Source organism: Chrysoperla carnea, chromosome 3 (genome assembly GCF_905475395.1).
Source record: "Chrysoperla carnea chromosome 3, inChrCarn1.1, whole genome shotgun sequence".
NCBI classification, from domain to species: Eukaryota; Metazoa; Arthropoda; class Insecta; order Neuroptera; family Chrysopidae; genus Chrysoperla; species Chrysoperla carnea.
In genome coordinates, this window is record NC_058339.1 from 75595173 (window position 1) to 75607798 (window position 12626).

The following is a 12626-nucleotide window of genomic DNA, read 5'->3' on the forward strand; positions in this document are numbered from 1 at the left end:
TACCCTTAGATGAAAATATTATTTTAAATAATATGTTATACGAATTCTGTATAAACATGTATGATAGAAATCAAAGTAGTGGGGATAAGAATGGGGGAACATTTATATTATATCTCTGTTTCAGAAGATTATATAAAACTATCATCTTATTGATTTGATGAAATATTTTTATTAATATTTGATGTAACTGTTCTTTAAAAATGAATTGTCGAAACAACAAAATTTTTATCTCTGCACATGTAGGACTCGATAAATATTTAAGGTAGTTTGGCCATTATAGTCAAGTTCATAAGACAACCGACAAGTTACTGTACATAATGTTTAGACGCAGTGTATCAATATATACTCAATATAAAGATAAAACTGCATATTTTTAAGTTTTTTTTCTTTGCTTATCTTTTCAACAAATAGATTAAAAAGTATTTTCATTTCAAAATTTTCCTATTTCTTTGTTTTATAAAATACTAGCTGTGAACTACCCGCTTTGCTAGGCAACATTCCCACTTTCACCCCTCCCCCATATTCCATATCCTTTTCTAGGTTACTATCTATCACCTAACTAAATTTCATCAAAATCCGTTCAGCCGTTTAGGCATGATAGAGCAAAACTCCCAGCAAAAACCATAAAAAAATCACTAACTCAATTCAGTTTTCTGCCTACTTCCTACCCCCTAAGTACGATGACGTGATCATTTTGATCTTATATCCGTTTTTAGGTAACCATCTATTACCTTACTAAATTTCGTCAAAATCTGTTCAGCCGTTTAGACGTGAAAGAGCAAAAGTCCCAACAAAAACGACTAAAAATCACTAACTCAATTTAGTTATCTGCCTACTGCCTACCCCCTAAGAACGATAGCGTGATTATTTATAGCCTATGACCATTTCTAGGTTATCATCTATCACCATATCAAATTTCATCAAAATCCGTTCAGCCGTTTAGGCGTGAAAGAGTAACAGACAGACAGACAGACAGACAGAGCTACTTTCGCATTTATAATATTAGTATGGACTAGCAGCCAATCCCGGCGTTGCTTGGGTTTAAATACATCGCATGTTTAATGGTTTAAATAATATTTAAGGATCCATTTTTTAACGTAAATATTATAGACTGACTCAAGTCGCCTTGTTTTATACCATGAGGTTGTTCTAGAGACTTATGGTTAAAAGAATGCTCGAGAGAAGGGATTTATTCTATTGTATTAGCTTCTATTGCCCTTTTTCTTGTTAGAAAATCGTTTAATTTAATAAAATTTATATCCAGACAGAATATTTTTATATAAATAACTTACTTTTAACAATAAAACCCTTGAAAAAACACTAAACTTGGTTGAAATTTAAAGATTTAAATTTCGGAAGAAGGCCCAGAAAGTTCGTTTCCGGTTCGGGCTTGAAAGTTCTACTGATCGTACAGAGATGGCGCTAACAGCTCTCGGAGATCAGTCTAAAGTTGATCATGATTATAGTTGTCGGTCTAAACAAACTTTCTAGATAATTTCTAAAATTTTCTGGAAAATTTCGAATCGATTTTGATCGTTACACACATTTTGGAACTTTCTAGTTTATTTTTGAACTTTGTTCAGAAAATTTCCGAAAGTTCACATGAGTAAGAACCACAGATATATATTTTTTCATATTTTTGCCACCCACTTACACCCACCGCAATCAAACTCTCTTAATTTCACCAGGAGATCACTGAGTATATACCGCCCCAACGGGAAGTTGATGTGAGTTAGAGGTCATAGAGAAAACCCTGTCTTCACGTACTAACATTAGCATTATATATATATAAATATATCTTGTGTTCAATAAAATCAGGACAATGTTTAATAAAGTAATAAAGTCGAAAGGCACTTTCTTCTTAAAGCTTGTATAAAGAATACGCTCGCTATAGCTATATCCATCGAGTTACGATTATCACTCTGCATATTTGTTGATTGAAAAACGCACTCTTTTTTTAAAGTCCGTATTGACATCAAAATATCTAATATATAGGAACGTTTTTATTGAACGCAAGTATACATATTAACTGAAATCCATTCAATATCTTACTTGTGAAAATGTAATATGCTGAGAAAAAGATGGAAAATGATTTTCTTGTAAAAACATATTTGGTTTCTAGTTTAGACCTAGAAAAATCGGGTTCTGTTCATGAACGAATTAATGAAAGTCTTACAAAATATAAAAAAGTACCTATTTACTTACTTGTGCAAAAAATTATTTATCATTAAATATTAATTTGATGTCATAATTTTATCTGTTATCTGCAAAATAATTAAAAGATAACACGGCAATGTCTAATTTGTTATCACTTTTAGTACCTAGCAAAGTTCTTTCCGTTGGTAGCCAAACAAAAATGAGTCTTATCTTTATGCTAGAATGTAACGTACTTCTATAAATTATTAATATTTAACATAAATGAATTTTAAAACAAGAAATTGTAATGTTTCGATATTTTTGACCCCCTTAAAAAAATTACAAAAAATCGGAAAAAGTTCTGTCACCGATTTTGATCAAACTCAATACATAAGGTAATTTTGACCCAAAAGAAACAAAGATCATGCTCATTCAACGATTGAATTGAAATTTTTCGAGATAAAGTCGAAAATTGATCCGTGGTATCATTTTTCTCGGAAACTATTCGCCAAATCGTTAAATAAACGCGATTTTTTAATATTTTTGGATCAAATTTACCTTTAAAACCCATTTGTATCAAATTGCGAAGCAAAAAAGTAAGCAAGAACGGCGAAAAGTTATCCTTCTGACATTATGTCAGATTTTACATTTTCCTACAGTGCCATTGCATGTTGAATTGCATGTTTCCTGGAGGGGAAAGTGTACCTCCATATGAAGCAAAATATTGATAAAAATAATTTTTATTGATTTTTTTTTAGAAAAAATAAAAATTCATGTTTATTGACTTAAGGTAGTACGAGCGCCAACGCAAATTTAGAATTGTGGTTGAAATTATTTGTACCTTATTTTCAACTATGATGATATCTCTTTTCGTTTTTGAGTAATCGTGATGACAGACGGACAGACAGACGACAGACAGACAGGCAGCCGGAAATATACTAATTAGGTGATTTTATGAACTCTTATACCAAAATTTTGTTCATAGTATCAATATTTTTAAGCGTTACAAACTTGGGACTAAACTTAATATACTATGCATATTTCATTTATACATGGCTTAATAATAAACCCTTTTATCCCAAATTGCCCTGGCGCTCGTACATCCTTAAGCCTACTTATTTTATCTAAACAATATGTATACCTACTTAAATAAAACCATGCGCATATATTTATGAAATTAACCTTGCGGAAATTCATAATATGAACCTGATTCCGAGACAACAGTGAATATAATTATATGAAATGAAATGATTCAATAATAATTTGTTATCACCTTGAAAATTGAATACACAACCTTATAATAAAATCATTTTTAACATAAACATAACCTAAAAATAAGATTTCTTTTTGACGTACAGAAAAGTTTTTCATTAAGAAAAACAAAAAATGAATTTTCCTAATAATAACAAACGAATCTCATATTTAAACTTAAATGGCTAAACTCAAGGTTAATTTTAAATGGATTTATTTTAAAGTTTCACTTTTTGTGTGTGTGTTTTAACAATTTAACTGTGGTTTTACTAGTTAATTAGTGTTTTTTAAATTGTTTTTTTTCTGTTTTGTTTTTTTATAGAAGTGTGTAGTGGCGAAGAAATACCAGAAGTTGAAATAATTAGTTTATTGGAAGAACAAATACCTAAATATAAGTTACGTGCTGATACATTAACACAATTTACAGGTTGGTATTATTTTTTATTATTGCATTTGTTTTTGGTTTTTAAATTTTTATTTTTTAACTACATCCTCCTTTCCCCCGACTGTCATCGAATTCTCAATTAAATCTTTCTTCTAATTTTATGTTTGCTTTATTGCCCGATAACGAGATGATAAAATCTAAATTTATACACGGTGTCCCAGAAGAAATGGACGCCGTTGTTGCATCAGGTACAAAATAAAATTCTAAGACGAGAAGTCCTCTTCCATTTTTTGATCCGATGCATGGATAATTAGTTAGTACCTAGATGACCGAGCTTTGCTCGGTATTTTTTTAGTTAAAAAGACAAAAATTAAATCACTAATATAAGAATCGTTTAAAATGTCTCCACACAAATACCAATTTGAATGTCCTGGTAATATACTTTATTTCGTTAACTACGATATACGTAAATATCACACTAGCTACATATCAGTCAAAACTGACAAAGCCACACGGACTTCACACTATACAATACATACGAAGCGAACCATGTACTATGTATATACTCGCCAATAGATGTCAGAAGGAGTCATATGTTGCAGTTGATGTTTCAGTTTTTCCCGATAACAAGGATAAAACACCGTTTCTAAAAATGAAACTTAGCTAGATTATAAAACCCTGTACAATAAATTTCATGAAAATTGTTCGTTTAAATATCCTTTTATCTGTTTCTATACAGATATACGTGACCACTTTATCTGTCTGTCTATACTGCGATAACCATTCTGGCGGCGACTTTACAGCTCTATGTATGCTACATAGAGATACGGTAGCTCGGCAGCGTTTTCTGTCTTTCCTGGGGATACTCTCACGAGTGCTTACTCTATTCTTCTAATACAGGGTGCTCTTTTAAATTGACATTTGCAAAAAAATTAAAAAATAACTCAGATACAAAAAATTTTTTCAAACTAAAGTTTGTTGATTTGAAAGCATCGATCAATTCCAAATGTATATTTATTTTCAGGTGGATAGGTGCTGAATGGTGGTCAATTTCATTTTTTCAAATGAAACCCTAAATTTTTGTAGGGTATTATGGCACGCCATTTTACTATTTAATAGGCTAATTTTTATCGAGAAAAAAATTAATTAATTATTTTTTTTCAATCAGAAATTTTATATTTTATATTTTGTAAAATAAATCTTAGTAAAAGAGAAATTGATATAAGATAAGATGAGAAAAGAGAGATGAGAATTAAAATTATGATGATAACATAATAAAAATGTATTATTATTATTTTTATGATGATACATAATAATAAATCAGTTAATTTTATTTGAATTAGATAAAAAAAAAATGATTGAATTAAAATTATGTACATAATGGAAATAGAGAATTAAAATTATGTACATAATAAAAATGATTGTATTAAAATTATGTACATAATGGAAATAGAGAATTAAAATTATGTACATAATAAAAATGATTGAATTAAAATTATGTACATAATGGAAATATATGGCACGCCGTTTTACTATTTAATATGAATTAAAATTATGTACATAATAAAAATGATTGAATTAAAATTATGTACATAATAAAAATGATTGAATTAAAATTATGTACATAATGAAAATGATTATTATTATGATGATAACATAATAATAATGTATTATTATTACGATCATTTTTTTTCGGACATTAAATAGTAAAATGGCGTGCCATAGGGTATTCGTATCTTATAAGGGGAAAATGATAACGTATGCGAGAATTGTCTATTGTGTATTTAACCACGAAATCATTGAAATTTTGTTCAAATTTCTTGCATATGTTTTTTTGCAAATGTCAAGTTAAAAAAGAGACACCTGTATCACTATGGTTAAAATTGATATGAACTATTTAAAATGTCAAAGATTTTTTTCAACCTATTTTTTTATTATTTTTTGAATGTAATTTAAGTAAACTTAAAGGTTACTTTTGTTTACCATTTAAGTTAAAGTGTAATTTGGTATTACATCGAATTTCTATCGTATCAAATGAAAACATGTTGTCATACTAATTGAAGCATGTAACATCGTAGAGTTCAAATTACAATACGCTGCACACTTCATTATTATTACACAAAACTCATTCTATGGTATAATAGTAATAATAAACTGAACGTATGTTTAATTAAATACAAGGAGTCACACACATATATTACATAATGATTTAACTATAGTGAATTTAAAGTACGCCGCAAAATCTTAATGGAAAATGGCGCTCAGTCGTCTCTCAAAATACTACTCCAGTACTCCAGCATTCGTTCTTAGTCCAATAGGGGTTTAATTCAGTATTTACGGTTGTTTACTGTGCGGAACAATGTCAAGAAGCTGGGATAAATTTCAGTAATTTGCAGAGTTTTGATAGAAGTACCTTTTGATAGTTTCAATTTCTATTACTTCTCTTTTTTTATTTATCGAAATTTTACTATTTTTAAGGATTTTCCCCAATAAAAATTTTGTGATAGGGTTGACAATTACATAGAATCTGAGTGTTTTCTTGCTCTTTTATGCAGGTATTTCATTTTTCACAAACATGAAGTCATTACTACGAAGCACGTAATGAAGAATGCCTTTAGTGACCGAACTTCTTCAAGAAAATCGACTTATTAGTTTTATTCCGATGGAAGAAACTTCATAAAAAGATTTTGTAATATACCGCCATTGTAATGAAATATGGTATCTAATTTGATAAAAAATAGATATCTAGTAAATTGAAAAATAAGAAGAGATATTTAAAATCAACTTATTCGAATAAAATTTGTATTGTCCGAAACTTTAAATTATCTGTCTTAAATTGAAATCGAATGATATTATTCGGACACTCCTACTCAATATCAATCGACTTGACGGAAATAGAGAAGTTCCATGCTTTTTACTTCTTTTTTTTTCGAAAATTTACTAAAAACTACTAACAAAAATTAAAAAAAATTTTTTAATTGATTTTTCATGTAATTTTACAGTTGATAATGGTTTTTGTAAACTATAAATTCAAACGCGTAACTTCAATAATCGTACGGAGAAATGATAAAATAACATGCAGAATGATAAATTGTTTGGCTCTCAACTTGCTTTCACTATATTTTAACGTAATTTTCTATAGAATCAAGCTGAAAATGTGAATTTAGCATGATTCCGATTGTCTCACAACCTCAAAAATAAGTCGTTTTTTTAAAAAAAGTAATTATTTTTTATTAATAATTATTAAAAAAATGGAATTATTAATTTAAAAAGAATTATTAAATATGCTATATATGAATTATTCTGTCAATTATATATGATTATGTGGAAAAAAAATTAATACAAACTTCGTCGATTTCATTATTTCATTATAAAGGAAAGAGAGCTGTGTGACTCTTTGTACATTAATAATAATAATTAATTGAGAGAATTTGTCATTGATATTGTGAAATTTTATTATAAAAATTTTGCTATTTAAAATTTTTATATGAATTTAAAAAATGGAGAGTTCTATGTAAAAATTTACTAGTCAAGCGTCATATCTATAAATAAATATAATCCGCAATAAACACAATTCAACGAATAAATTAATTGATTTCATTTTTTAACTGACTTCAAAAAAAGGAGAGAACAAGGAGATAATATTCTCTGGTTAAGTTTTACTTAATTTTTTAAGTATACAGTTATTAAACATTTTAATTGTTTTTTTTTTTTAGGATACGAAAATCAAGATTGGTTTATTCCTAGTCCGGCCTTAAAAGTAGACGACGTTGATTTGAAATTATCTCCCGAACAAATACGGGAAACACTTAATTATTTTAGTAAGTACAAAAACTTTTTTATCACTTATTTTTTTATCTAATATTTAAACCATTTGTGTAATTTAGTTTATATGTTCTACCAACAGATGGCACAACTTTAAAAGAAAGTAAAGAGTTAGATATTTACAACAGTTGAGTTTGTTATTGATTAGTATTCTCTTTCTAGCGATTGTTGTACTATTTTACAGATTTCTAACAAGAAATATGTTTTAGTTATTCTGCCATCTGTTTAACTTGTTTATTACGATACTAGTTATTTATTATTGGTTTGTGTCTACGGTAGTCAACTTTGCGATTTTATTTAAAAGTTTATTAACCTTCCCTGAAATATTTTCAACAATTTTAATATATTTTCAAATTTTGATTACAATTATTGATTCAAATATTTATGCTTTTTTCTTGTTATCATTCTTAAAAAATAAATTTTGAAGCATGGGTTACATTACGATAATCGTACTATTTTTTGTCTTCAAACACACTAGAAATAATAATAAAACCTTCTGGGAAATTATTTGTAAAAGTTGGAAACTTGTTTTTGGGAAAAATCTCCAGAAATACTCTTCAAATGGGGTTTAATGAAAGAAATTTTTATTCCTCATTTTTATACAAAAAAAGAATCTTGTCTTTCATAAAATTGGCAGATGAAAACTTTGATCTTCGCGTATCTATTAAAGTTGAATTTTGTGGGATAGATCCTAAAAAATAAAATAACAATATCTCGACAAATTCTCTAATCAATGAATTGTTACCAAATAAATGCTACCGCAGACTTTATTTTTGTTTGTTTTTGAACTGTGATTCCTAAGTGGAAATAAAAAAACGAGTTTTACGATTTTATACTGCTGATATATCGAAGCTTTCTCCGAAATTCGATCTTAAACTATTGATACACCGAATTTATCTCTGACAATGTTTTTCTTCGAAGTTTTCTCCGAAATATGATCTTAAATTATTGATACACCGAATTTATCTCCTAAAAAGTTTTTCTATCAACTTTTTGTATGCTTTTTTGGTTTGTTTTAATGATTTCTTACATAATTGTGTTTTCAATAATACGTATTTATTAAAATTGATGTTTTCTTTTTTTAATTATGACAAAGAATTATTATATGTTAGGATATTTGACGTGTATTAACCTTTCAAAATGAACTTGAAACATTAGAATTATTAATAAATACTATTAGTTATAATTATATTATTTAGTAACATTAAGTTATTACATAATATCCTAGTTTTGGAATCATCAATGCCATCGTATATAGGAATATCACGCAACTTAGGATGCGTTTTTATAATCTGTATATATGAAATATATAGCAAAGTATATTATATTTTGTGCCAATTTTGTAACGCTTAGAAATATTGATGATACGAACAAACTTTTGGTATACGTGTTCATAAGATCACCTAATTATTCAATATCCGTCCGTCAATATGATAACTCAATAACAAAAAAAAATATCGAGCTGAAATTTTTATAGAGTGGTCAAGACGTAAAAAGTGAGTTTGAGTTCGTGAATGAACATCGTAGGTCAATTGGATTTTGGATCCGTAAGACTCATCTTGTAAACCGTAAGAGAATGAAAGTTTAAATATTAAAGTTACTGCTTAAAAAAAAAAGCAACTTTTGTTTGAAATATTTTTTGCAAATATCTTTCTTTTCCAGAGAAAGACGCAAATTAGGGAAAAACTTTTGTGTGTATTTTCTCCAAAACTATAAAAGATAGAGAGTTTAAAATTTGTATGTAGCTTCAACTAGTGAGTCTTGTGAAAGTTTTTTGAAAAACAACACAAAATTTTTAAGAAAATACTGACTTAATGTTTTACGAAAAGTAACACATATGACGGTTGAACCGCCATATTGATTTGGTTTTTGAAACTTTTCTAATTTATTAATAATAATGCAGGCAATAATTGATGAAAAACGCAAAACAGTTTTGACTGTCAAAATTATTCCATTAGGCTATGTAACAGTAAGAAAGACATCACTATAAACCCAAACCCAAGAAAATTTTTCCTTTAAGATATGTTTTTTAACCCTCGAACTAAAAAAGGTGTGTTATAAGTTTGATCGCTATGTGTGTGTGTGTGTCTGTTTGTCTGTGGCATAGTAGCGCCTAAACGTATGAATCGATTTTGATTTTGTTTGTTTCGTTTGAAAAGTAATTCAATGGAGAATGTTATTAGCTATGTTTCAAGTGCGAGTTTAGGGTTCCGTACCCGGAACAAAAAAAAAATTGGCGATGCTCTTCTAAATCGGTTCAGTTTGGAGAAGGCTCTAAAGGAAAAGGTAATTTAATGGAGAGTGTTCTTGGATATCTTTCATGTGCGAGTTTAGGGTCCCGTACTCGAAAAATTTGTCGGGTTATTTCTAATTTAATTATTACTTAATTCAATGAAGTCTCGTAAGAGTTTGGAACTTTATGAATACGAGGATGTGTCAGAAACACTGTCACAACTATTTAGTAATAGTAGGTAATATTGGTTTCTGTTAGGACAGGTCATTATACATAAGAACACAGTGCACAGAACATATAATACTGAATAAATACAAATTCAATGATGTAGCAGTAATTTAATATTCATATTAAATTGCATACATTGCATCGCATCCACTCATAATAAGTTAAGTCATCTAACTCTTCTAATTCTAATTCTAATGTGTGACTTTTTAAATAACTTTAACATGAAACTTGTTTCTTTCATTCTAGTAAAAAAATAAATATTAGTAATTTAATATGTCTAACAGAAGTATCACCTTTTATTTTATTAAAACGAGTAGTAAAGCCTGCAAGCTAAGCTAAGCTGAATAACAAACTAATAAAAAAAAATAAAATTCACTACCATATGTGAATGAACGATTAAAAAATATTTATTTAATATAATATACCTTAAAGGCTTTTTACATCCTTTGTGATCAAGAAAAATTTTTACTATTTATTTTTTACAAAGTTTAACAACATTCCTGACAATTTCTGACATTCAGTGTCAACCAATAAGTATAAGATAGAGGAGAAGGTCGCGTATGGTACTGGTTCGAATGCCATCTAGTATTTGGATCCTGTAAATACTACTTTACAACAGAGTCAGTATATGTTATTATGATATTATTACACGTAACAGAGTGGCGTAGTCATATCCTAGAGGTGTTTAGATCGAAACTACGCTCTGCTAATAGATTTTTTTAAATCAAAATTATGGAGATAAAGAGGGTTTATGAATGGACCCAATCCACTAGAGGCGTTGAAAGTATAATCTTTTTTAACATTCAGTCGCCCTATTAGCTAAGTTGGTTAAGGTGTAACCAGTTCCGTCCGCGGTATGCTTAGGGTAGCAGGTTCGATTCCCGCCGTCGCAACAAAATTAATTTAATAAATAGTTGTGCATGGTAATTGCATGAAGGAGGGGCACTCAGCCTCTGAAATTGAGGAGCTGATAAATGAAATGATCAGCGGAAAGGTGTTAAAACACATATATGGTATCACAATGGGCTCTATAGCCTAAGTGTGTCCTTCGTGGACAGCCAATATAACCTAACCTAACCTAACATAGCCTTTTTAATATTGCCAGTAATGAGAACTTTCTACTCTATCTTATACTCTTTGGTATCAACAGATGCTTTACTATCTTACGTCTCTTAGCCTTCTAGTATGAAGGGTAGAGATAAGGAGAGCCATCTCTGTTTCAAGTTTTCCATCACGTTTTTTCAATTATTCCTTTATACAAGATGGTTCTCTTTCCCTTTTATACCTTTCCCCATATCTTGTAGGGAATAATCACCAGCCATCAATGGTGTTGAAAAATGATTTTACTCTGTTGACACGGCAATGCAGATAAAAAGTGCCACCAAAAAGGTTAAAGATCTCTCAAAAATGGTCTCAAATTCTTGTACAATGAGTTCATTCCTTCACCTCTAGCTACTCCAACTGTGAAATTTCAAATGAAACCCCCTAATTTATCATACCTCATTTGAAAGGGCATAACCATGACAAAAAAATATAATGGATCGATTGGTTCTTAAGATAGACTACCCAGAATATGAAATTCATATCTTCCAGTAAGTTGGCGTATCTGGAGGTGAAGGGATGAAATCTAAATTTCTCTAGGTACTATTTTTGAACTTCCCCCCTCGATATCTAAATCGACTTGTTTTCAGTCAAAACAATAATCACATCAGGTCAAAAGTTATTAAGGGTGGATACTTTTGAAGACACTGTATAACAGAGACAGTAATACACTATCCACAAGAAATTCGATTGGAATACTTTAGTATTAAATGTTTTAGGACAGAAACCTGCGTTTTTTTTTTTGTGTATCGACATAAAAAAAAATTGTTAAGTCAAATAAAAAAATGGACATATGTTGTTATATTTTTTGTATTTACGGAAACCTAAAAAATAGTTGAACAAGTTAATATTCATTGTATTAAATTAAATTAAGTCATTTATATAAAAAAAAAAAAATGAATTAGATATAGAATTACGTACAAATAAAAATACATTCAGACGTAATATTTTATGTAATATTATCCTTCCTAATATGTAATACTAATAATATTAATAATCAGAGACGTATTTAGGTGTTTTGTCGTTCTAGAATGATGAGGGCCAGGTTAGTGCCAGGTTTCTTTCTATTTTCAGTTTAAAGAAACTAGTTTTTTTTTTCTATTTTTGTAAATTAGAAGTTATTTTTTCACTTTTTTTAGTCTTTCTTTTTTGTACAAATGATAACTTAATCTTTTGGTACTGTCACTCCTATAGTTTTGATACTATCAAATCGGAGAAATATACTTCTCCAGATTAAATGAACTCTTGTTTTAAACAACCAACAAATGAAATTTATAAAATTAAAAAAATCTCCGACAAATTTTTCGGGTACGAAACCCGAAACTCGCACTTGAAACATATCTAAGAACACTCTCCATTAAATTACTTTTTTCCTTAGATTATTCTCCAAACTGAAACGGCTTTAAAGATCATCGCCTATTTGTTAGTTGTTCCGGGTACGGAACCCTAAACTCCTACTTGAAACAT

General features: G+C 28.9%; 1 protein-coding gene across 2 annotated transcripts in view; it reads left to right on the forward strand.

Annotated features, from left to right (window-relative positions):
• LOC123296607 (trafficking kinesin-binding protein milt) overlaps positions 1-12626 on the forward strand; it is a 161087-nt gene that overhangs the window by 31625 nt on the left and 116836 nt on the right. For both annotated transcript variants that reach the window (XM_044878148.1, XM_044878151.1), the window contains 2 exons: positions 3710-3814; positions 7489-7593. In XM_044878148.1, coding sequence (XP_044734083.1) covers positions 3710-3814; positions 7489-7593 — 210 coding nt within the window. The remainder of the gene's footprint in view (positions 1-3709; positions 3815-7488; positions 7594-12626) is intronic.